Source organism: Nyctereutes procyonoides, unplaced genomic scaffold, assembly GCF_905146905.1.
Source record: "Nyctereutes procyonoides isolate TBG_1078 unplaced genomic scaffold, NYPRO_anot_genome, whole genome shotgun sequence".
Classification (NCBI taxonomy): Eukaryota; Metazoa; Chordata; class Mammalia; order Carnivora; family Canidae; genus Nyctereutes; species Nyctereutes procyonoides.
Genome location: NW_026575044.1, coordinates 30072559 through 30100186, shown reverse-complemented (window position 1 = coordinate 30100186; position 27628 = coordinate 30072559). Strand labels below are relative to the sequence as shown.

The 27628-nt window shown below is 41.4% G+C and overlaps 1 protein-coding gene across 2 annotated transcripts in view; it reads right to left on the bottom strand.

Annotated features, from left to right (window-relative positions):
* Positions 1-24395, bottom strand: part of GAREM1 (GRB2 associated regulator of MAPK1 subtype 1) — a 207270-nt gene extending 182875 nt beyond the window's left edge. For both annotated transcript variants that reach the window (XM_055323994.1, XM_055323995.1), the window contains exon 1: positions 24038-24395. In XM_055323994.1, coding sequence (XP_055179969.1) covers positions 24038-24158 — 121 coding nt within the window. In that variant the 5' untranslated portion in view covers positions 24159-24395. The remainder of the gene's footprint in view (positions 1-24037) is intronic.
* Positions 24396-27628: the final 3233 nt, after the last annotated feature.

Below are 27628 nucleotides of genomic sequence, written 5' to 3'. Positions count from 1 at the left end.
CCAGGCCCTGGGCCAAAAGCAGCGCTAAACCGCTGAGCCACCCAGGGATCCCCTGCCTCTCCATTCATAATGTCATCAGCGACTGTCCTGGGCTGCATGCCTATCTGTCCTACGGCAAGATGGTTACCACCTACTGTTCAGTGACAGAACACCTCAGCCCAGGGTTCTGAATCCTTGGCTTCGGAAAGAGGTGGGGTGGGCAAAAAATACTTTGAAATTATGTGGAAACACTTTGTGCTTATATACAAGTCTATCTGCAGCTTCATCAGGTCTCCAAAGAATTAGGCAATAATCACTGCTACAGTTGTTCTAATGAACACACAACATAAAAATACTGTCCAGTAGAGAGGAGTACTGGGGGAGAAGGTAATCAATGGCTGGTGTTGGAGCCTAAGTGTGACCACACGTCCTGATCACATCTCTTATGTTCTCATCACTTCAGATGGCACCGGCCTGTCTTGGTTTCCATAGTATTTGCTTGGATTTCATAGCATATGCTTTTTCACTTTGTAATTGTAAAATACACTGTTCTTCAGTTTAAGGACAAGGACTTGACTACAAATGTGGGCTTTATGACCGATGTACACCAGAAGCTGAGCCTCTCTGAGAAGAACGCTAGAGTTCTGCCAAGTCTCACCCCAGGGTATGTGAAGGATATTACTATACCTATGGGTTTATGTATACAAATATCACATCTATAAATGTACAAATAAAGGCAATTAGAGCACACATCTGACCTGTCATATTCCACCCCAAGTCTTTCTTATTGGGGACAAGACTCCTTTCATAGAAGAGGAAGACAACAAACATTTGAAATAGAAAAAACATACCTCAGTAATTCTCAGTGCCCAGTTTAGTTCCCATCTTCTATTAACAGTGGGGGGTGCCTGGGTGGCTCAGCCAGTTAAGCATCTGCCTTCAGCTCAGGTCATGATCCGAGGGTCCTGGGATAGAGCCCTGCATCAGGCTCCCTGCTCCCTCTCCCACTGCCCCTCTCCCTGCTCATGCTCCCTGCACACCCCCTCAAATTAATAAATAAAATCTTAAAAAAAAACAAAACAAAACAGTTCTGTGGGTGCCCCCGTGGCTCTCACTACTTCAATTAGTGTGACCAGGCCTATCCTTGGTACCCTGCCTATTAGTGGTTCAATTCTAATAAAGAGGATTGACAAAAGGGTTTCTCATTCTGTAATGTGCAATATGAATGGGAAAAGACTCCTGTTGGTCTGAGAATTGGGAGAGGCAGGCTAGAAGAACCGTGAAAAGTTCAAACTGGCTGCTGGCTTCACATTCCAGCTGGAGCTAATTATTGCCTTTCTCCCAGTCTCTGTTCCTTGTAGGTAGGCTTATGTCAGAGTACCTGTGAAAATTAAATGAGATAGTGTGTGTATATATAATGTGTTGTACAATAGTTAGCACCATAATTAGTTCACAATAAATGTTAACTATAATTATCTTCCAGGAGTAAACACCAATGGCTTTGCTTATTTGAACAGTTACTTTTAATAGTTTTATGTGTCTGTGTCAGGAAGTTAAAGGCTATAGCTTGCTTCTTTTTTTTTAAATCCTTTGCAGGTTAGTGCTGTCAAAAAGTAGTTCTATGAACACCTGTTCACCTTGCATGTGAAGACCAGAATTATCAGTTTACCATCACTGCTATTGCAATTCTGCAAAACTTCCTTCAAAGAAATAACAGTGACATGCATTAAACCAGATTTGTTTTCTCATTTTCCTAAGAAGTGCAAAATCTTGAAGGAAGGGAAGTTTATTTGGGATAATCACATATGTCTACATAAAAGGTTTAAAGAATGAGTAATGCAGGTGTAAACCCCTATGGAGGTTGGGCAGGCAAAGGCACAGAACCTTTTTAAGAGAATGAAGAGCAGAAAAAGCATGTCTCTTTGTGTAGATACACTGGCCAATGGGGAAAAGTGCTATTTAACTACCTCCCTTTGCCAGTAATTGGAGCTATAAAAAGAGTATCATTACAGCAAGAGTAAGTCCCTATCTTGCTGTCTGAGGCATAACCAGTCAGAAATTTTATAAGGATTCTAATTTTCTGAGTACTCAGCAATCTTAGTATCAATCAACTTATAACTGTTCTTCAGATCAAACTACAATAACTATCCTCTGCAATACTTTTCCTTCCTTGCTGGGTCAGAAAATTGGCTGAAATCCTACTGCAAAATCTAAGGGCACCTTTTAAATTACTAAATGCAAGTCAGCAATTCTGGAGTCTGAGAAAGCTAAATTCCGTTTAAGTGATTAATTCAACTCCAATGCCAACAATTACTTAAAATTATTTAAAAAGTTACAACAAACTACTAAAAAAAATAAATACCACTTAGGGTTGCAATATTTATAACCACAAGCTTATTAACCTTGATCTTTTACCATCATTATTAGCTCAGCTTCTATTCCCTCCTGATCAATGTCATTCACCCCTGTGGCTTGTTCTATGACCTTTACATTGAAATCTTCCAATACTATTTCTCTTGCCTTGAACTCTGTCGAGATGCAAGCCCAGATTTCCAATTCCTTCTGAACTAAATTTCCCTGAAATAAATACCTCAAGTTTAACATTTCCACAAATTAGCATGCTGCCTATCACAATGATCGCTGGAGTCACTTTCCCAGGAGAGGGAAAGATTGAACATCTCTACCCTCTTAAAAGTTAGGTGTGGTCATAAGATTTGCCACTAACAATGAAGTGTGAGAGGGACGTGAGGCACATCACTTCTGGATAAAAGGGTTAAGAGATCAACACATGATCTCTTAACCCTTCTCTTCTCTCTCTTGCCTCAACAAGTGTGGAAGCATCAACAAAAGCCTTCTAGGCTGGGTCCTGCAGTGAGGTGAGGACATAGGGCAGAGCCTCCAGCCAAATCGGCATAAACACACAAGAGAGAAATAAACCTGTGCTGTTTTTTTCTGTGATGTTTATAAGCCTGTGCTGTTTTGAACTACTACCATCTCAGCACTGTTAGCACAGCCTAACCTGGCCTACCCTGACTAATGTACCTGCAGTCTGCTGTTCGGATATCTGGTAAAGGCATCAGCACCCAAACCAGTAAACTCAGGACCTACTGAATGCTTCCTTCTTCCTCATAGCCCATATCCAAACATTAAGTCCTAGAAATCTCACCTTTGAAATAGTTCCAATTTACCCCCTCTTCTATATTCCCACTTAACTAGTTTTGGCTAGAGACCACCTTTCTCCTTGATTATAACCCTAGAGCTCCCAAATATTGTCATTCTAGTATTCTAAACTTTTCCTGCTCTAAATGATCTTCCAAAATGGCACCACAATGATCCTTTTAGAAATTAAATGTTATGGGGTGCTCCCCATACTGAAAGTCCTTCGACATTTTCCCACTGCTCATATTAACAAACACTTGAGGAGCACTTTTATAAACAAGCACTGTGCTTGGTACTCTGGGAACAACGATGAGTCATTTGCCTAACAATGATCTTCAGACTGAGATACAATGACATAACTAGTTGTAGAATGTGTTGTTCAATATTAGTATTTAATAAAATATTAAAGTTCTTTAGATAATTTATTCTTTTTTAAAGATTTATTTATTTGAGAGAGAGAGGGTATGGGCACATGAGTAGGGAGAGGGCCAGAAGGAGGGGAAGAAGAGAAGCAGACTCCCCACTGAGTGCATGGGGGCGGCTCGATCCGAGGACCCTGAGATCATGACCTGACCTGAAACCAAGAGTTGGATGCTTAACCTACTGAACCAACCAGGCGCCCCTAATTTATTTTTTTTAGAATATTTATTTATTTATTCATGAGAGACACAGAGAGAGGCAGAGACATAGGAAGAGGGAGAAGCAAGCTCCCTGCGGGGGGGTCAGATGTGGGACTTGATCCCAGGATCACACCCTGAGCCCAAGGCAGATGCTCAACTACAGAGCTACCCAGGCATCTCACCTCTAATTTATTCTTAAAATAAAAACTAGGGTGCACTCAAGTTACTCTGTGAAAACTTGACTCAATTTTTAAATTTTTTTTAAAGACAGAGACACAGTGTGGGGGTGGGCAGAGGGAGAGGGAGAGAGAGTCCCAAGCAAACTCCATGCCCACTGTGGAGCCAGATGTGGGGCTCCATCTCACAACCCTAAGATCATGATCTGAGCTAAAATCAAGAGTTAGACACTCAATAGACTGAGCCACCCAGGAGCCCTGACTCACTCGAATTCTAAAAAATTTTCTTAAGAGAAAGAAAAAGGGATGGAGTTGAGGAGGCAAGGAAGTGCACAAAGCCCACAATTCTACATTGAGTCTCCCTGGAGACTGCTAATGACATTAGTAGCTTACATGTTATTAGAATACATATTATTGTAGTTCGTGATTTACTAATTTTTATGTTGGAGTTCATCAAAATTTTGGACTCGAATGGATTTTGTGGCAGTCTACAGGCAAAGCTAGTTTTATTGCACTATGGGTTATTATGCTTTGCAGTTTGCAGATACTGCCTTTTTTTTTTTTTTTTACAAATTGAAAGTTTGTGGTAAGTCTGCATTGAACATGTCTACTGGCACGATTTTTCCAAAAGCATAGGCAAACTTTGTGTCTCTGTGTCATAGTCGTTTGGTAATTTCCACAATATTTAATCTTTTCATTGTTATATTTGTTATGGTTATCTGTGATCAATGATATGACTCTTTCAAAGCTCAGATGATGGTTAGCATTTTTTTGGAAAAAAGCACTTTGTAATTAAGGTATGTACATTGTCTGAACATAATGCTATTACACACTTAACAGACTACAGTGTAGCATAAATAATAACTTTTATTTATACTGGGAAAGCAAAAAATTCATTTGCCTTGCTTTATGGTGATACTCACTTTATTGTGGTGCTCTGGAACCAAATCTGCTGTATCTCCAAGCTATGCCTGTATTCTGTCCTAACACCTTCTGTTATCTGTGTCCTGGAAGGGGGGGGGGGGCAAAAGGCTAAGAGCCACCAGTTTAGCCACAAGATAAAGGTCCAACTTCAACATGTTGCAGCTCTTCAAAATCTGCTTACAACTTGCCTTTGGGGCCTCATCTCCTATCACCCTCCATCAGCTGCTTCTGTTCAGGACGTTCCTAACCTCTGTTAGAAACAGCATTCCAGGGCAGCCCGGGTGGCCCAGAGCTTTAGCACCGCCTTCAGCCTAGGACGTGACCCTGGAGACCTGGGATCGAGTCCCACATCGGGCTCCCTGCATGGAGCCTGCTTCTCCCTATGCCTGTATCTCTGTCTCTGTGTGTGTCTCTCATGAATAAATAAATAAAATATTAAAAAAAAAAAAACAGCATTCCCCCTCTTCCAAACCCATCAAAACTCTACTCACTCTTCAGGGACTAGCTCTGTAGTCAACATTTTCTGTGAAACTTTCCTCAAGAGCTCTTGGCAATATTAAGCTGACCTCATAGAATGAAGCATTTCTATGCTTACTACATGTTAATAGTTGTCTAAGAATAGACAATACCCTAAGTCAAATAATAGTCAATAAATATGCTCCCAGTGAGCCTCTGAACTCCATTATCAGGACTACATTTATTCACCTGTGTGTTCCCAGCACTTAGAAGGATGCTTGTAAGACAGCAGGCATGGGATCCACAGTTGTTAAATGAATACCACTGTAAAAACCACATTCCAATAGTCCCACAGTATGCAGCAGCCTTCTGATGGGGGCTAGGGTGAATTCTGTTATTTTGAAAATTTAGAAAAAAGGTTATATATTTGTAACTTTTAATTTTAAAAGATTATCTGTCATTTTTTAAAACTACAGGTCAGTAAAAATTGTGTGTATTTATATATGTGTGTCTTTTCGTGCATGTGTGTATATATGTATGTGTAGTAGTTTCTTATGGTTGCCATAATAAATTTTCAGAAATTGAGTGGCTTAAAACAACAGAAATTTATACTCTCACAGTTCTGGAGGCCTAGAGTCCAAAATCAAACTGTTGGCAGGTCTACACTTCCTTGAAAGGCCCTAGGGGAGATTCTATTCCCTGCCTCTTTCAGCTTCTTATAGGCTCAGGCAATCTTGGTTTGTGGCTATATCACTCCAGCCTCTGCCTCCTCCTCTTCTGTCTCAAGTCTCCCTCTATCTTTCTCCTCTTGGAATGGCACTTGTCACTGGAGCCCACTCAGGTAATTTTGGATGACCTCAAGACTCTAACTCTAATTACATCTGCAAAGACTCCTTTTCCAAATAAGACAACAAATAACTTACAATTATTTGGACACGGACACATCTTTTTGGAAGCCACCACACAACCCACTATACTGTGGATATCTGAGTGTGTATGTGTGTGTGTTGAAGATTGTGCCAAAGAACAGCCCTTAAACCAGGCTCTACTGAACATGTACATGTTGCCAAGGTGACAGTTTGGAAACTGCTAGGAACACCATGATGAATACAAAAGGCAGTTCCTGCCCTCACAGAGTATACAGTATGGTAGGGTATATAAAAATCAAGATATTTTGGGGGTGCCTGGGTGGCTCAGTCAGTTAAGCATCTGCCTTTGGCTCAGGTCATGATCTCAGGGTCCTGGGATTGAGCCTCACACTGGGCCCCCTGTTGGGAGTTGGCTTCTCCCTCTCCTTCTCTCCACTCATGCCTTCCCTCTTGCAAATAAATAAATAAAATTGTTTTATAAAGGAAATCAAGTTATTTTTTTATTTAAATTCAATTTGCCAACATATAACACCCAGTGCTCACTCTCAGGTTATTTTAACTGAAAAATGTAGTATGAGGGAAAATCATACCATGGTTGTATAGAACAGGGAACCTTGCCTTATCCATTGGTAAATGTTAAATGTAGCCCTGATATTTTTTTTTAATAAATTAATTTTTATTGGTGTTCAATTTACCAACATACACAATAACACCCAGTGCTCATCCCGTCAAGTGTCCCCCTCAATGCCCGTCACCCATTCACCCCCACCCCCCGCCCTCCTCCCCTTCCACCACCCCTAGTTCGTTTCCCAGAGTTAGAAGTCTTTATGTTCTGTGTCCCTTTCTGATATTTCCCACACATTTCTTCTCCCTTCCATTATATTCCCTTTCACTATTATTCATATTCCCCAAATGAATGAGAACATACACTGTTTGTCTTTCTCCGATTGACTTACTTCACTCAGCATAATACCCTCCAGTTCCATCCACGTTGAAGCAAATGGTGGGTATTTGTCGTTTCTAATGGCTGATATTTTCTTAATTAGAGATGGACAGTTCAGAGAACATTCCTTGATTCTCAGTTTACATTATCTCCCACGCCCACTAAAAGTCTTTGTTTCACATGTGTCTTCTGCACTTTAAATTATCTGACTCACAGATACTCCATGGAACTACCATAGTTCGCAAAATGAAGGATGCCATCACTTGTAATACAGTCATTACTTCACAACAATCAAGGAAGAATAAACGTGGCTGATTAAACTATGACATGCTATTAATTATAAGATGCATCCCAATTTCAGGGCTATTAAAATACACACTTTAGAATTAGTGAAATATGTCCATTTCCATTTTCAAATACATTCTCACAACACATCAGAAGAAATTAAACAGCCTTTGACTAAATAATATTACCAAATCTCAAGTTCTTCTAGCAAAATTTTAATGCTGAGCTGGCTTCACGCAGACTCAGAATATTTTTCTCCTTCTTTCCATGAGGTTAATATATGTAAATATAATTCAGTAAGCCCTAAAATAAGACATATCTTCACATGTTGAGTCTCTTCTAAGCTTAGAGATAATTTGAGAAGTCAGAGATTGGGAAAGAACTCTAAAACCCTTGAAATGAAGTAGAAAGGAGTGGCTGCTGGAATTAATCATTCCTCCCTTGCCCAGAACTTGCTAAAAGGTCAGAAGGTGAAGAACAGAGTGGAGGTACCTGTGTGTGTAGTGGCAGGGCTTGAAATTCTTTAGGGATAAGCCGGGGTATCCCAAAAACTCTGTGTCAGAATCCTACTACACCCTGTGAAATGTACAATGGGAAGAAAAGACAAGACGCCTATTCTCAGATGGCTTAGAAAGACATATCTAAAAAGAGAAGTGGGATCCCTGGGTGGCGCAGCAGTTTGGCGCCTGCCTTTGGCCCAGGGCGTGATCCTGGAGACCCGGGATTGAATCCCACGTCGGGCTCCCGGTGCATGGAGCCTGCTTCTCCCTCTGCCTATGTCTCTGCCTCTCTCTCTCTCTCTCTCTCTGTGACTATCAAAAATAAAAAATAAAATAAAAAATAAAATAAAATAAAATAAAATAAAATAAAATAAAAAGAGAAGTGATAAAAGTTCTACACATACTTGACTCCAACCTATTAGTTTCTCATGGAATGCAGGATTGAGATTGTTGGTAGTTTTATGCAGAGGTCATGCAGGAGAAAAGGTTTCAGAGAATCATCTGTTGTGAGTCTCTTGTCACTCTACTTATTTCTCCTTTAATGTCTGGATTTTGACATTGAGATATAAGGTCTAAGCTGCCCTATGTTTTTCCTAAAAAAAATTTAATGTTGGTCCTTGCATGTGAAATTGAGAGCACTCAGGAAAACAATGCCACAAAGATTTTGTAGGTAAGGAATATGTAAGAGAAAATTTAAGTTTTTAAAAATGAACAGATGTGGGTCCTTATGAAATTTTTAAGCAATAGACACACATATACAATAAGAATGGTGTGTGAAAGGGGTACCTGGCTGACTCAGTCAGTGGAGCATGCGACTCTTAATCTCAGGGTTGTGGGTTCAAGCCCCATACTAGGTGTAGAGATTACTTAAAAATAAAATATTCAAAATAAAATAAAAATTAAAAAAAGAATGGTGTGTGAAAGTGTGCCCCTCATCCAAAAAATAATGGAGGGAATACACTTCCTATTAATTAAGTAGTCTGAAGTTGAGTGCAACGTACAAATGCTTAAGTTCTAAAAGGCACATTCTCTGCCTCTCTCTCCAATCTCTCTCTCTCTCTCTCTCTCTCTCTCACACACACACACACACACACACACACACACACACACACACACACAGCAGCTTAGTAAAGTATCATTTTAAAACAGATTCTTCCCCGGAGAAAACTTATTGCCAAAGCATCTGGACTATATTCCAGAAGGCATTTAACAAGTTACTATCATTTCCCAGCCTCATCAGGGTAGTGCTAGCTTTAAAATGAATTAAAATTTTCTTTAGAAAAACAAATCTTAGGCCTCCCACAGTCTCTGGAAAAGAAGGGTAAGTCAAGACCGGGGTGGCCCTAGCCACTTCTCTTCTTTGAGGAATAAAGGACTGCTTGCAAATTTCATTAACTGCAAGTATTCTTAGATCACAGCCCAATGCATTCCCTGAAAGACAGGTGCAGTTGAAATGTATTTTTTCTACTTTTAAAGAGCAAAATAAATTTGACAAAGATAGTTCAATTCAGTAGCTAAGCAAACTTTTGAGTAAATAGGCTGGCGTAACAAGTCTGGAAAAAAATAAAAATCTTACCTCATATGCAAAAATTAATTCCAGACAGATTAAAGACTTAAATAAAAAAATTATAAATCTTCCTAGAATATCTAAGAGACTACATTCTAGGGCTCAGGAATATCTTTCTTAGCTAAGAAATTAGCCAAGAGCAAATCACAAGAAAAAGGCTTGTCTGTCTTTAAACTCTGAAATGGGGGATCCTTGGGTGGCGCAGCGGTTTGGCGCCTGCCTTTGGCCCAGGGCGCGATCCTGGAGACCCGGGATTGAATCCCACGTCGGGCTCCCGGTGCATGGAGCCTGCTTCTCCCTCTGCCTATGTCTCTGCCTCTCTCTCTCTCTCTCTCTCTGTGACTATCATAAATAAAAATAAAAAAATAAATAATAAAAATAAATAAACTCTGAAATGGATAAAATTAGAAAATTTTAGAAAACTCTGAAATGGATAAATACAAGATTATTGTATTTATAAAATTAGAAAAATTAGAAACTCTGAAATGGATAAATACAAGATTAAAAAAGTCAATACATAAATGTAAATATGGAAAATATCACTATAATATACAAATTAGCATCTAGAAATTGGCAAGAATGAGTCAACAACAGAAAAACCAGCAAAAAGCATGTCTTCAATTTGCAAAAGAGCATTCTAAGTATTACCCAATCATATAAAAAGGGCACAAAATCACTAATAGGGAAATACAAATTAACATAGCAATATGATCTCATTTTGTATCCATTAGGCTGGCAAATATTTTTTTAAAACTTTATAATAGCTAATGTTGACATACATTTGGAGAACTGGTATTCTCATACATCAGTGACGGAAATGCGAATTATTCCAGCCTTTCTGGATAGCTTTTTGGCAACATCTATTAAATCAACTCCACTTCTGTGAACTGTGATATTGGGATGGAAGACCCACTTTCCCCTATATTTTTCCTAAAAAAAAAATAATTTTGATCTTTGCATGTGTAATTAAGAGAATCAGTAAGACAGTGCCATCAAAGATGTTTTGGGGGAAAGAAATAAAAGATAGGAGATAGATATCACAGACTTCTTTATTAACAATGAGCAAATTGGGCAGCCCTGGTGGCTTAGCGGTTTAGCGCCACCTTCAGCCCAGGGCGTGATCCTGGAGACCTGGGATCGAGTCCCACGTCAGGCTCCCTGCATGGAGCCTGCTTCTCCCTCTGCCTCTCTCTCTCTCTCTCTCTCTCCCCATGTGTCTCTAATAAATAAATAAAATCTTAAAAAAAAAAAAAAAACAATGAACAAAATGACTTACATATATGGAGGTTTAGTGAAGTATACTTCAAAGGAGGCTAATACTTAGAAACAAAATGAACACCAATCAATAGAAAAAGGAGTAGTTCCATGCTGTGGAATAGTATGCAACTGTGAAAAAAGAATAAATTTGTTTTACACCTGATGATTCAGAAAAATTCACATGAGATATAAGCAAAAGGCCAAAAATATGTATAATATAAAACCATTTTTATAAAGCAATGACAGATTTCTGTTTCAGTATATACCTTTGTATGTGCATCTGGGTCAATGTGGCATTATGTGAGTAGAGAGAAAACAGGAAAGATATACACTGATTAAAGTGGGTTGAGCGAGTAGGCAGGGTTGGGTTGGAGGAATGGGAATTGATGTGAAGGGAAAAATCAAACAACACCTAAAATGTCTTGTTCATGTAAAATATAAGAGTATGTATATGTATGTGTATGTCTAGAGGATACATGAGAAAGACAGTCACCAAAATGTTGACAGTGGTTATCTCAAGGTGGAAGGACTTCAGATTATCTTCAGTTTTTAAATATTTTTATGTATTCAAATTCTTTATAATGGATGTATTATGTTAATTGTCAAGGAAAATGAAGTTTTGTTTCACTGTGACAGTTTAGAAACTAGATATTTATACTTAGTTCATGTATTTCCCCCCTTCCCTTCTTTCTGGTCTCCACTTATTAGCATAAAACTCCTATAGTATCTATCACACAGTATTCAATTATATAGAATCTACTCAAATCGATATCTTCCCAACTGACTCAAGAAAAAGAGTGAGTGGGGCACCTGGGTGGCTCAGTGGGTTAAGCACCCAACTCTTGGTTTCATCTCAAGTCATCATCTCAGGGTCGTGAGATTCAACCCCCCACTGCCCCTGTGGGGCTCTGCACTCAGTGGGGAGTCTGCTTGGGATTCCCTCTCTCCCTCTGCCCCTCCTCCCACATTCTCTCTGTCTCTCTCTCTCAAACAAATAAATCTTTAAAGAGAGAGTGAGTGAGTGAGGGGGGTGAGTGAGAGAGAGAGAGAGAGAGAGAGAGAAAGAAAGAGAGAGAGAAAAGACTAGGGGGAGGGGTGAAAACAATTCATAAACCATTTGATCTACTGTAAAGTTAATCTGAGGCTTCTTCTTTGGCAGTAAAATATAATCTTAAAGTCATCTTATACTTCACTTTTAGCAACTGTCACCTCAACTCACTGATAAATAGAACTATTCAGAGAATCCTCTGTGCCAAGTTGGTAAAGAGATACGCATTTTATTCCCCCATCAATCATTGCCTATATGTAGAGAATTAAACTGAGCTTTTTCTCTTATCTGTGGTTCCCGCTTCTTAGACATCACACTGAAGGTGACACTGACACAGATATTCAACAGAAGAAATGAAATGGCATTCAAGCCATCACATCTGCTTTTCGCCTTAGTGTCTGGAAATTGTCTGTGAATCTCTATTATTGATTCTCTCACATTAGCACTCAGGTTCTAAGCTTCAACAGGCTCTCACGTTGCTGTGGTCAACCTTTTGTAAAACAGAGAATAGAAAACTCCAATTGCCCCAAATGTAGTAAACCTGTATTCTTAGCCCTGAAAACCCAACAGTGATGAACCTTATCTGTCAGCTTAGTTTCATGCAATGCACAGAAATTTTACCAACAACAAAGTATCTGTGGGGTCCTCTCTCCATGACTTGAATTCACGTCATGAATACACGGCGTGGTTTTACCAAGACTTTCATGAGATTATTTTATTTTATGCAATAAAAGAGTATTCCTTCCTTCAGAGGACTGGCCACAATGCAACAATGAACCTAACACTTAAAACCAACAGTCAGGTAAAGAAAAGTAATCACAATTACCCAGTTGCAGGAAGAGGTAATTATCTATTTACGAACATCAAGAAAAATAGAAGGGATGTTTTAAAAAGTAATTAAACCCACATGAAACCTGGAGATTATTTATATAAACACTCTGCTGAAAACCAAGAAAAGAATGCTAGGATTTTGATTTTTATTACAGCTTTGAAAAACCTAGCAAAAAAAAAAAAAACAAAAAAAAAAAACAAAGAGCTCCTAAAGTTCACAAAAGCAATATGATAAAATTACCGGAGATATTCTACTAGTAATCAAAGAAACATAAATTAGAAAAAGTGCCAATTTTTAAATTATCTAAATTGGCAAAGGCTAAGAAATAACTATGATATTCAATAACATGCAAAGTGATAAGCTTACCCATTCACCAATAATAGTACAAACTTTTCCTGGATACAATTTAGCAACACATATCAACCATCTAAAAATAATAAATTCTGAATAATAATTCCATTTCCAGGAACCCAAAATAATAAAATGATATAAAACTGACCAACTCAGTTACAAAGATACCCTTGAAAACATGACCCTCAAAACAACCAAATGTCTAACAACTAAAACATGGTCAGGTAAATATAATGATTTATTGCTAATAACAGAATCCCATTCAGTCATAACAATTTTATTTTCAAGGGATACTAAGAAAGAAGGAAAATGCTCATGAGCTAATGTGAAATTGAAAATGCAGTTTTAGGACGCCCAGGTGGCTCAGCGGTTTAGCGCCTGCCTTCAGCCCAGGGTGTGATCCTGGGATCGAGTCCCACCTCAGGCTCCCTGCATAGAGCCTGCTTCTCCCTCTGCGTCTCCCATGAATAAATAAATAAAATCTAAAAAAAAAAAAAAAAGAAAATGCAGTTTTATACGGTGTGGCCCCACATTTTTCCCCCACCTTTATATTCTACATGCCTGCATAATAGGAAAATGTTAATAATGGTTATATAATAAGTTACATACTTCTGGAATTAAAAGTGATATTCATTTTTGTCATTTTCTGGTCTCTATTTTCCAAATTCTCAATAATGATATCTGAAAGAAAAGAGTACATATCTTCTTAAAACATAACCACCAAGCCTTTCTGGCAAAAGGAATAAAGTAGTGGAGGGGGAGGGAGAAAGCATCTTTAAACAACTGGACAACTAACTATTCCATTGGGTGGAATAGCTTTTTCAGAGAAAAAGTCTGAAATGCATACAAGCCAAAAAAAAAAAAATGTGAGGAGTGTCTTGTAACAATAATTTTTTATAAGTACACAACTTTTCATACTTATACAGTACTTTCACATCTAATAGAGGGCCTTTAAATGGAACTACTTTAAGGTTTTAGTTCATGCTCAAGGATGAAGAGAAAAGCTGGAGCAAGAGATTCATACTATCTGAGCTAAGAAAAACCTGAACAAGAAGATGTTAAGAATGGACACCTGGGTGGCTCAGCGGTTGAGCATCTGCCTTTGGCTCAGGGCATGATCCCGGGGTCCAGGATAGAGTCCCACATCAGGCTCCTTGCAGGGAGCCTGCTTCTCCTCTGCCTATGTCTCTGCCTCTCTCTCTCTGTGTCTCTCAAGAATAAATAAAGTCTTTTAAAAAAGAAGAAGAAGATGTTAAGGAATTAGGGCCAAATGTATAGTTATTTGGTAAGTTCTGTGTAGGAAAAAAGGTGAAGAAAAGCATCTAAGCACAAATCCAAGTGGCAGAGACTGCTAAACAGCTCCCAATCCCCGATGCTCCCCTCTCCTGTAGCGAGAACCACCGGGTATTGTGTCAAGACTTCAGCTCCTTACTTTCCTGCCTATCAAGGGGGAAGTCCTGACAGTGAGAGGCCAGTGAAGTGCTGTGTTAGGACTGGTGGTAAGGCATACCCTTTTTTTTTTTTTTTTAAGATTTCATTTATTTACTCATAGAGACACAGAGAAAGAGAGGCAGAGAGCCCAACATGGGACTCGATCCAGGGTCTCCAGGATCACACCCCGGGCTGTAGGCAGCGCTAAACCGCTGCACCACAGGGGCTGCCCAGGCATACCCTTTTATTCTTCCTGCTGTATGAGATGCAGACATGATGGCTAGAGCTTCAGCAGCCACTGAGGACTGGGAAGTAAAAACCATCTCCTAGGGATAAAGAGCAGGAAGACGCGAGGAGCCTGGATCCTTGACTCTGGATCTGCCCTATCTATCCTGGAATATACACCTTCAGACTCCTCTTATATGAAAAGAAAGAAATCTCCATGTTGTATAAAGATATCTATTTTTTTTCCTGTTATACATGACTAAAATTAACCCTAACTGATGTACCTGGCCATGATGAGCTTGGGAAAATTTCTTCTGATCTTGTCTATTTTCAGCAGCTCTCCTTTCTCCCAAAAGATGGAGTCAAAATAAACAGGAGGGGGAAAAAAACCCCAGCAGAGTATCTGTATAAAGCCTCACATTACTTACTTATTTTTAAGTAGATAATCTGTATCTTCTAGAACTCTCTCTCTTTAGACACAACTAATTAAACTGTTTTTAACTTGGGTCTGGTGCTTGATTGATTTTGTGGGTCCAAAAATGGACCTTGCATTAATTCAACTGTTAACCTGAAACAGACTAAAAGATCTCAAGCATAAGCTTTCTGAGGACTGGCAAGGACAATGGAATGAATGCTTTGCTTCCGGAGAATGGAGTTCTTGGATTCCAACCACCTTTTTTGCTCGCTTGTTGCTGCTAAAGGAAGAAAGAGGCAATTCAAAGTGAGTATCAGTCATGAGTATAACACCTGCAGGGATGGAGGTCCTGAAGTTACACAAGGGGTTTCCTGAAGCATTTCACTAATCCATTTTTGAATGGATGACAAAATCTGCTATAACCAGAGCTTCCTAATTACCAACAAGGTAACAGAATATTAAAATAGAAAAGTAAACATTTACTCCTTGGTTACTTTTAGATATTTGAGTCGAGTTCCCTGCGAAGAGGAAAACACTGTCAATGTGAACTAATTATCTGAACTAATTATCAAGAAGAAATGTTCATTTCTAACATCATAAAGTCTGGTATTGAGAAAACTGTCATATTTTAAAAAGAAAATATCTGACCAAGGAAGTTTTCCTCTACTAGTGGAGAGAAACAAACAGAACATAACTTCTTTTAAACCTTCACAGGGATACAACTTTAAACGCTATTCACATTCCCTTCTAAGCTATAACCAGGCCTACTTATAATAACTTACTGAAGATGTCAAATATTAACCTAAATAACAAATATTTTCATAACTGTAAGACTTCACATTGCATTTTAAATTCAATGTGATATTTAAATACTTCAAACTAAGTTTAAGAATTAGCAGAATCAATTAAAATGACTTGCCCTTAAATTACAAAGTAATTCATCCACAAAACTGGAAAAAGGCTTGGGAACATTGTTTTTTCCTTCTTTTACCACCATGTAATACTCCCACAAGAGCATAAAAGGAAACTCATTGTCTGGGATTAAGACACTAAAGTTTCAAGTCCATCTTGGGGCTATTCTAGGAAGATGACAACTGTACCAAATTAGCAGTTGTAGTTTTGTAACACTATTTAAACCAAGTGGCTTACTTTGCTTAGAAGTAAAATCCCTGGTACCCTGAGAAGATAAAACACTGGAGAGTTAAATGGTTAGCTGACTATCCATCAGTCCTATTCTTCATTATAGCGTAAGAGTTGACTAATTCCCAAGATTTATGGTATTCTAGTCCAAACAAGATTAAAATTTCAATGATATAGCTAGGGATCCCTGGGTGGCACAGCGGTTTGGCGCCTGCCTTTGGCCCAGGGCGCGATCCTGGAGACCCGGGATCGAATCCCACGTCGGGCTCCCGGTGCATGGAGCCTGCTTCTCCCTCTGCCTATGTCTCTGCCTCTCTCTCTCTCTCTGTGTGACTATCATAAATAAAAATTAAAAACTAAAAAAAAAAAACAATGATATAGCTAGAAGTAATATATACCGGAGGCATCTTAATTTCAGAACAAAAGAACTAGCAAGAGAGCAAAAAATCTAAAAAGGAGTTGTAATTTCTAGAAATAATTTATTTAAAATATTAATAACTAATGATCCTAAGAATAATTATTTCAAGGGCACCCAGGTGGCTCAGTTGGTTAGGCGTCTGCCTTTGCCTCAGATCATGATCCTGGGGTCCTGCTCAGCGAGGGAGTCTGCTTCTCTCTCTCCCTCTCCCCCGGCTTGTGCCCTCTGTTGCGCTCTCTCTGTCTCTCTCTCTCTCTCAAATAAATAAATAAAATATTTTAAAAAATCATTATTTCATCATGATCATCAACCAAGTCTTTATTTTACCTATTGCTAATTTTAGGACAGACTATCTCAGTTCTAATTTCTGTATTTATGAATATGTCTATTACAGTGGAAACAAAATAAAATTCTATCTCAAATGTGCAGAGGTCATAGATGCTTTAGTAATATAGATATTTTGGACCCGAAAATTTTTAATCCTGAGATTTGCTGATTCATTTATTAACTGTTTATGAAATATCTCTTATATGCCAGGCATTAAGAACTGGGAGATAGTAAAAAAAAAAAAAAAAAAAAAAAAAAAAACCTGAAACCTTAAGTAAAATTTTAACCTGAAATTCAAGTAAACATTTTTATTCCACTAAGGAGTAGGGGTGGGAGTAGCTGAGATGTAGGGGAGCATCTTCTTATGGAAATGTCTTCTAAACAGCTTAAGTCCCATGAGATTTAAAATATTTTAGCTGGTCTTTTCTATGTTGTCCAATATGACAAAATAATACATAAACCAGGAATAAAAGTTATTTTTCAAGTGACATCAAATAGCTGGTGTTCTCAAGATTGATAGTCCTGCTAAAGACCAGAGGGAGTTTATGAGTCTTCCTAGAACTGCAGCTCAGGAAGTGAAAAGACAGATACCTTAGGAATCTTGAAAATAAACGAGTTTACAAGCTGGCCTACTAGGACTTCTATTTCAATAAGGAAGCCAAATGAGCAAAAGAGACTCCAATACGCTCTTCAAACTATGATATAGTTAATCGCAATGGCCAAACCAGTTTTCCTTTTACAGACAACCGATTATCTTATGGCTTTCAAGACAGCCACCTTTCTTGAAAAGCAAGAGCACTGAAATAGCTATGTCCACATCTTGTCTTATGGGTCTGAATGCTTATACATCACTGTGTATTGTCCTCCAAAGGTCCTTTCCCAGTCTTTTTTCATTAATTTGTAGGCATGCCAATTAGAATAGGTGGCAACCAGAAGAAAGTAAAAGAATATGGCATATAAAAGAATACTGAAGAGGCTTTCTTCATCACCCACTTGGTATATAACATGATACAAGGCACTCCTTTCCTAACAGTTATGTAAGTGCTTAGAAAATCATCATCAATCCAGTAAAAGTAGCAACAAGACAAAGATTCCAGTATCTTGGTAGCATTTATTTGGTCGGACTTGCATGTGATTCTGGATTGTTAAAAGTTTCTTTCCTGAGATCCCTGGGTGACACAGCGGTTTAGCGCCTGCCTTTGGCCCAGGGCGCAATCCTGGAGACCGGGATCGAATCCCACATCGGGCTCCCGGTGCATGGAGCCTGCTTCTCCCTCTGCCTATGTCTCGGCCTCTCTCTCTCTCTCTCTCTCTTTCTCTCTCTGTGTGTGTGTGTGTGTGTGTGTGTGTGTGTGACTATCATAAATAAATAAATAAACAAACAAACAAACAAACAAATAAATAAATAAATAATTTTTTTAAAAAAGTTTCTTTCCTAACTTCCTTCCCAATCTTGGGTTAGTTAGTTCATAACACATTCTCTCTGATAAAGACCTTACACCACCTTTTTTGTAACCTGTGGATTATCGGATCTGGAACGCTCAAAAGGAAAAAGACTCAACTTACCCAGAGCACTTACCTTAGTATCTTTAACCACACAAAAAATAAAAAAGTATTATTCAATGCACTTCTGATACACTCTGAAGCATCCCTCTCAACCGGTCTGCAACTCCACTACTTCAATCTTATGTATGTGTGCTATTTTGCAATACACATGTATTTCACATATATTACTGCATTTAATTCTCAAAGTGGGCAGGTATACAAGAATGCAGACTACATGGGGACAGAGATTCCTGACTTCTTCAGTTTTATTTTCCCCATACTTACAACAGGGCTTGACACATAGCAGGGACTTACTAAATATTAGCTGACTGAATAAACAAATATATCAATAACTAGGAGATACATGGACCAGTATAATGTACATCTTTTTCTGCATGAGAGAACTACAAATCAAGGGGGTTATTAAGACACCTGACCAAGATCATGTAACTATGAAATGGCAGCTCCTAAACCTGAACAGAGGTCTATAGGCTTCAAACCCAGCATCCTTTAAACTACTGTCTCTCCCACCTGGGGCATATATACCCTCTTACAACATAGAATGTCAGAGGAAATGAAGCCATGGAAAAGCGTATCTTCTGGGAATAAGATTTACACTAGGTTAATTTAGAAAAAAAATTATATACACATCAATCATGGAGATTCTGAGAACCTAATTTCAAAAATAAGACACAGATCTAGAACACCTGTGACATCTGCCAACAGCCACATGGAGCCTCTCTGTGTTCAGAGTGTTCATGTCTCTATTATTTCAGCCTTCGAGGCATTTACATGGTTGTCAGAGAGGCACTTCAGCACAAAACAAGGACCAAGTTTCCACAGTGCCAACACACCTGGGCCTCAGCATCAGCTCGGATTCCTCTGCACAGTTGGAAAGGAGAGGTTGCTGCCAATCCATCATTGCAGCTGCCTCCAACTCCTACCATCATTTTCTCCCTCCTGGTCATTCCATGCAGGCTTTTTTTCCCTCTTATCAGCAAACAGGGCCAGTAACTAACGCATCTTTCACTGATGTAGGCCAGCACTCTTCGAACAGGGGTACATGTCTGATGCAAAGCCAATATTTCCCATCAGAGCTGTAAGGGAGTCAATTTCCAGAGCTCCATCTCCTCAATATTCTCTTGTCTAAAAACTGATCTGGGGATCACAGCTATGATGGAGGGACATCCATCCCATGATGAAAGGAAGCTGGAAGCTGTCCTCCACCACCTCTCCCTCACAAAGACCCTTCACCCACTTTACGGAAACAATGCATCTTTAGCTCTTTCTAAACTGCATTACACCAGGGTGTAAAGACCTCCAGGCAACTAACAAAGAAACAAATAAAAAACACTAATGTGAGTAAAGGAGTGAGTCTTCAGCATCCCATAGCAATTTCTTTTCTAAATCAGGTAATTTCTAATTTTTCATTTCAGACAACCCGAAATATTCAAATACCAAGAGCCTTAAAGTCAAAAGAAATACAAAATGCTTGGTTTCAATTCAGGAAGAATGACAGTGATCAAACAAGACACTGTCAAACATAAAAATATATTAGATTGGGATAGAATTCTGTAGGGGAAGGAAAACCTATTCAAGGAAATATGAATTTAAGGGAAAAAAAGGTATAAAAGATTTTAACTGTTTAAGAACTTATTCGTGTATTTAAAAAAAATGAATGATGCTGGGAATCAATTATAGACCTAGCATTTTCAATGACGTTACAATTTAAAAGGTCAAGATTTATAATATGCTGAAAAATGACATCCTTTACAGCTGTTTAAACTCAAGATGAAAAGTTTTAGCAACTGGCTTAAAAATGTGCTTAGGGTACAGACTTCTACAGGATTTCCTAGGAGTTACAAGAACAAAAAAGGTGGAAAAAAGCTGCTATAGACTAAACCACTGGAGCCTTTCCAAGGCAAAATAACTGAAGAGATAAAGAATGAGCAATTTCCCACCAACCTACTTTTGAGTTAGGACAGGGTGGAGATGGGGTTGGGATTAGCATTTGCTCCACCCTCTCCTTGGTCTAAAACACATTTGTTGAACCTGATTCTACACCCAACAGTTTCTAAGACTGATGACCAGGTTAAATATCTGATTTCAGCTGCATTGTTAATGGGGTTAGCCCCTGGCTGATGAGCTTGTATCTCACTCCCTAAGGAGAACTGCTACTTCTTGAGTACTTTTCTCTGTGTTTTCCACAAAAATTCATGAGGCAGTACCACGAAGGCTCACCATTTTGTATTTCCCTTATCATCCGATGACAAATTTCACCACTGGGGATGCAATATTAAATGTGTCTATCTGACTGGCATTTCATGAGTAACATGCATTATGCAAAGAACTGAAGAGTTCTTTACTGCGTAGTTAGTATTTTAAGTATGGCAAATGTAACGAAGAATGATCTCAACAGGCACATCTACGTACGTAAACCCTCAGATACCAGGTTTTTCCTTCTTTTTCTGATTTTGTACTCTCTTCTTCCCCACTGCCCCTTTCGTCTTGTCAGCCACTCCTTTGGGAAGCAGAAAGTAGCTAAATATGATGGATGAGGCCAGCACTTAATTCGGTGTCTACACTGTTTGAAAAATATTGACTTTCCGGTCCTCAAGCTCTCAGAGAGACAGTGGGGCTATTTAGAGTAGACATTAGACCTACTTTAAACCTACTCCCATTTAGTATGAGGAGGTAAAGTTTGAGATAAAAGGTCTTTCTTTAGAGTCAGAAAGTTGGCTGAAAATCCCACTCCACACATTTACCAAGTATGTCACTCAATTTCTCTGAATCTTAGACTCTCAAAGTTCTTAAAATGGTGTGCCAAGGATTTGAGGCAACATGCACCAAGCACCTAGAAATATACAGCACATAGTAGGCATTTAATAATCAACAGGTATGAAATTAGGTGTTTAATGGTCTTCAACGGCTACTTAAAATTAGCCAATAGTTCTCTCTTGGCATAATGTCAACTAGTGGCATGTTTTTCAGTTTCTTTCCAGTCTCTTTCAAAATAAGTGATTTGGAAAATGACTACCTTTCATGTCTAAGTACGGGGTGTGTGTGTGTGTGTGTGTGTGTGTGTAAAATGTACCTGGTAATACTAAAACTAGCCAAAAGACACAAAATGAGGAGAGCACAAAACTTGAGATTTCACCTACAGCTTTTATAAATATGGCCCCATGTCCTTAACATGTCCTAAACATTGCTGTGAATTCAATGATTGACTCTTTGAAAGGCTATACAAATTTAATTAGTAAGCTAACACTTCCCCTCACTGAATCAGCCAAGTTTTGTTTTGTTTTTTAAAGAATACTTAATATTGTCAGGCTGTGGGGAGAGTGGTACTCCTACAGTTCTCATGGTAGTTGAAACGAGTATCACCTTTAGACTCTGAAGCAATCTGACAATGTATATGAAGGACTCAAAAAAGATTCACATACTTATTCAGAAAGGCAGGAATACACACCAACCCAAACAAACAGATTTATGGGTAAGGGTCTTCATTATATCACAACTAGTAATAGTAAAAAATGAAACAGCTGATGTCCACCACAAGGATCAAGATTATACAGGATAGGCATCCCCTGGAATATTATGCAGCTATTAAAAACAACAAAAAAAAATTTAAAATGGCATTGTTAAATGAAAGAAACAAAGTATCAAGCAGATTTGACTAAGATCCCAAATTTGTGTGTGCCACTGTTGATTCTCAAGTGGTAATAAGTGAAAATTTACAATAAAGAACTGGAATTACACAGTGATCAAAATCCATTCCACAGCTTTGAAAGGACACAGTGTTAAGACTTGCTACCCACGTCCTAATTTTAAAAAGAAGTGTGGGATGACTACACTGCTGATTCAGATCCTTCTTATGAATGACAGGGATAGGAAAGCAGATAATAAAGCTAAAAGTTATATCTGCAACTGACATTCAGCCTCTTTAAACTTTCAATTTAATGAAGCGTTTGGGTGACTTTTATACCACATGCATCAATGCTCTCTGCCTAGGTAAGAAGTTTTGGCAGTGTGCAGTGATGAGAGAAGGTCGGAAAAGGTGAGGACTCAAAACCTTCCAACATACACAATTTTGCACAGCGCAAGAGGAAATAAAACACTGAATATACACACATACATACACATACACACACACACACACACACACACACACATTCAGACCTGCAGAAACACAATTAAAGCCAGGAACACTTAACCACCTCCACTATATGCAGAAATGTCTCAACACACTACCTGTCATTCCTGGGCTCATCCGCATTTCAATACTATATGTTTGAAAACTCCTTGTTTATTCCCACCTCTACCAAGACCAACCAAACACGCCAAGATTGCTTTCATGAACTTTCTTGCATTTATTTCTCACATCAGTACTTCAAACATCTAATCTAACCCCACAGATAAGAAACAGAATAAAAATGCCTTTGGACATTTATACATCTCATATTACACACTCTTGTACTCCAGTAAAGGAGTAACCCAAATCCTTGTGACTTGAAATGACATCTTTCTGCTCAGTGCTCTTCTGACTTGGCCTGTGTGACCACAGTTCTATCTGCTTGCCTGCCAGCCTGGGCCCAAGTGCCTCCCATGGCAGAGCAAGCATGTTTCTGGAGACAGTATGAAATTACAAGAAGCCCAAAGCAACTGATGTTATCGTGAAAAAAACACAAAACACACCTAAATTGCCACCGAACATGTTACAATTCAAACTGAAAGGGGTCTACTTGCTGGACAGTTATGCACTTGTTTGCAGATGTCACACCGCAGAACCCACAGCTGGGGGATGTTTGGTTGGTTTCTGGTGGTCAGTTTCAGGAAATACAGGGATTTCTTAGTTCAGAGCTCAGGTTCCAAATCAATACAGGTTTTGGAGCCTTAAATTCTTTTTTCCAGCCTTGAAATGTGCTAAGCTAATAATTAACCTGAAGCATACCATCACTTCTGCTAAAAAACATTTTCTACACTCAGCCCCAAATTACTTTCAGTTCAGTTAAACAAAACAGACAAGCTGTAATAAAAGGTCTCTGGGAAATGTGATCCCTTTCACTGGTCACCCAGGAGCTTTTCCTCTTAAATCTGCTGTTCTCCTTGGGGGGGGGGGGGGGGCGGGAGAGGGGAAGGAGAGCATCCAAAATAAAGATGCCACCCGAAGCACAATGATTTTGTAAGAAAGTTGCCCAAGATAACTCTTCAGGGTTCCTTTTCCCAGGTTGAGTAATTCTTGCAGGCGGGTGGGGAGGGACAGCTCGCCTCCAAAATTACGATCTGCAGAGGTTTCCCCAATGTTGATCTTTTTTTTTTTTTTTTTCTTAAGGCGTCCTTTTTAATTACCCTGCAAGGGCTCCGATTTTCACACCTCTGGCTGCTGCGGGGGGCGGGGGGGCGGGGGGGCAGCTGGGAGCAAGGCGCCGGGGCTGCGGCAGGCGCTCCGGCCACCGCGCGCCGGGGGGCGTGCAGCCCACTCCCCGCCCGCTCCCCCCGACCCCAGCACCCGCGCGCACACCCGCGCCGCGACTGCGGTCCCCGCCGGTGTGCCCTGCGCCGGGACTCACCGCTGTCCAGCCGCGCGATCTGGGGCAGCCGGTAAGTGCTGACCAGCAGGTCGAGCGGAACGGCCACCGAGCTCCACTTCACATCCTTGAGGCTGCAGCCCAGGGAGGGCGCCGGGTCCATCTTCCCCGCCGCCTCCTGCCCCGCGCTCCCGCCGCCGCCGCCGCCGCCGCCGCCGGCACCACCCGCGCCTCGGCGGCCGCGACTGCTCGCGCTCGCGGTCAGGGGCGCGCGGGAGGTGCCGGGCGCTCCGGCCGCGGGCAGCGCGGGGGCACCGCGGCAGAGGCGGCCGGAGGGAGGGGGCCCGCGCCCGGCTCAGCCGCGGCCGCGGGGCATGGCCGGGCGCCCCGCGTGCCCTCAAGCCCGGGCAGGACTCGCAGCGGCCCCGCGCCTGCGGGCGGCGGCGGCGGCGGCGGCGGCGGCCGGGGTGGCTGCGGCGGCTCCCGCTCCGCCTCCCTCGCCGGCCCCGGGTCTGCAGCTGCGGCGGCCGCCCGCTCGCCGCCTCCTCCCCTCACCCCTCCTCCCCTCCGCCTCGAGCGCGTGAGGAGGAGCCGCGGGGCTGAGAAACGCCATAGCAGCGCTCCCAGCACTGACCAACAAGGTGCGAGCAACGCCTGCGCAGCTCGCGGAGACGCCGCCCCCGCCTCCGCCTCCCCGGCGCCGCCCGCCGCGCCGCCCGCCCCGCCTCCCGCGCGGCCTCCGCCGCCCGCGGCCCCGCGCGCTCTGCAAGCTTGGCTCTCGCTCCCCCGTCCGACCGCTCCGGCGCCCTGCACCCTCCCGGGCGGCTGCTTCCCGGAGCCCGGCGCCGGCGCCCGCGCAGCGAGCTCGGCGAGCTTCCTCCGGGCGGTGGCGTCGGGCGCGCCGCCTCGCTGCCGCCCGCCCGCCCGCCCTGCCCGCGGAGAGACCCCCTGGTGCCCGCTCCTGAGAGCGCCCCCGACGCGCCGGGAGCGCGGAGGCAGGCGTGGGGCGCCCCTGGCCGCTTCTCCCCCCGGTCCCGCAGCTCTGCAGACGGGGTGGGAGTTGATCCTGCCGGTCTAGACTCTGCCGGGCAGCCCGGCCCGGAAAACACCCAGGCGCCGAGATGGAGAAGGGCGATGGTGGAGGAAGGACCAGTGCCCCCGAGAAGGGGCGGTGACCGTTCCGTTCAGTCCCTTCGTCGTCCGGACGAGACGCTGGAGACCGCGGGCTGCGAGGTCACCAGCCCCCAGGGCCACTGTCGTCACACGCTTTTCCCAGTTCTCTTCTTCCAGGCTGGCCCCCCTCTTCTGGACAGGCATACCAGGGTAGCTCGGCTAGTACACAGCAGTGCTGGGATTCAAATCCCCAGTTTGCTTCCCATGATAAATCGTTGTTTCCTCCAGGGTGGCGGGCGCACGGCCTGCTCGCTGCGGGCTGCTCGCTGCGGGCTGCGGGCTGCGGGCTGCGGGCGCCGCTCAGGAGGTGAAGGGGGCCGTAGAATCCCTCTTTAGCTAAGTGCACCCTCATCTTTTGCAGGCATTATTTTTACACTACCAGAAGTGAGTGGTTGCCGGGTGAGAGGGTTGCGTATCAGCTCTTCGTTCTCAACACGAACAAGCACCCGCTTGGCCCACCCAAGGGCTCTTGAATTCCCCCGCTCCCCTCACCCCGCGGCCTTCCCAGCGGGCTGACTTGGGTCTGTGCCGAGGAATAAGCCGCTCCATTAGCGACTGAAGAAGAACACGGAGATTCTTCGACACTCGCCTCCCTTGTCCTCTCACTTTGAAGCATTGGCAACAATTTTGACAAAGTTGCTTTTGCTGAAAATGTTGACCTTTAAGTCATGCGCATCAAGATTTTCTTTTTTTAAAGTCCTGGGGGGAAAAAGTCAGAAATATTTTAATATGTTATTATACTCAGGAGCACAGGCCCATTTCAGTTCTAAGATTTTGCTCACCTAAAGAAGAATTTTGAAAAACTGTAAGGAGCTAGAGGTGCCTGGCTGGCTCAGGGGGTAGAGCACGCCAGTCTTGATCTAGGTGTCCTGAGTTCCAACCCCACGTTGGTCATAGAGTTCACTTAGTAATAACAGTAATAAACCACTGGGCCACCGGGGCTGCCCTCTTTTTAAGTTTTTAATTCCAGTTGGTTAACATACAGTGCAAATATTAGTTTCAGGTGTACAATATAGTGATTCACTGATTCCGTACATCACCTGGTGCTCCTCACAATTTAAATAATTCTTTTTGCAGAGATAAAATCCAGACTCCGAAAATGACATAGAAAACTCTTTTTTTTTTCTGTGCCTCTCTGTGTGTGTCTCTCATGAATAAATAAATAAAATCTTTAAAAAAAAGAGATATTTTATCTACTCTTGAGAGACACAGAGAGAGAGAGGCAGAGACATAGACAGAAGGAGGAGCAGGCTCCATGCAGGGAGCCCCATGCAGGACTGGATCCCAGGACCCAGGGATCATGAGCTGAGCCAAAGGCAGATGCGCAACCACTGAGCCACTCAGGTGCCCAGACATAGGAAATGTTTAAGAATGGGCAGGGTGGAGGTCCTTCCACCAGTAAGTAGATTCTAAAACCTTATGTGATAGAATGATTTCTTTAAAAAAAAAAATAATTTTCTGCTGTTATGATATCCTCTTTGAAAGTGTCAGGGAGGGGATGCATGGTGGCTCAGTGGTTTAGCGCCTACCTTGGGCCCAGGGCGTGATCCCCAAGTTCCAGGATGGAGTCCCACTTCGGGCTCCTTGAATGAAGCCTGCTTCTCCCTCTGCCTATGTCTCTGCCTCTCTCTGTGTCTGTCATGAATAAATAAATATTTGGGAAAAAAACGTGTCAGGGAACAGGGGTGCCTGGGTGGCTCAGTCTGTTAAGCCTCTGCCTTCTGCTCAGGTCATGATTCTGGAGTCTCAAGATTGAATCCCATGTTGGGCTTCCTACTCAGCAGGGAGCCTGCTTCTTCCTCTCTCTCTACCCCTCCCCCTGCTCATGCTCTCTCACTCTCAAATAAATAAGTAAAATCTAAAAAAATAAAAGTTTCAGAGAACAAAATTCCTATAATTCCCTCTCCTGCAAGAATTGGTGACTTATGACCCAAAGACAAGAAAAAAAGTAAAAAGATTAATGCAGTTAAGTTTTTTTTTTTAATCAATAAAAGACTTACATTAGATTTGTTCTTTTTGCGGACCTTGCAGAAAAGGCTTCATTTTAATCTTGAGTATTAAAAGGAAGACACTTTAAGGAGCTACAAATTCTTATGTAAGTCTCATGTCCTTGGAGAATGCTTACAGAAAGATCTTATCTGTGATAACGGAGAGGGTTCTGGTTAAGCTGTAAGGAAAATCAACTAAGAAAGTAATCTTTCCATCTGGCTGAACTGCACTTCCAAACATAGTATGAGGAATTATGTTTAAGATTGTTGGACCAATGCAAATCATGTAGTTAAAGGCATAACAACTGGGTACAGGAATAAAGTTTTCTATAAAGCAAAATTCCATTTACTGGTCCCTTATTTCCTACTAGGTACCTTATAAAATTGAGATTTGTGAGAGGCAACATATTATGATGATTACAAATATCAACTCTAGAGCCTGATGGCATGGATATGATTAGTGCCTCTGTTA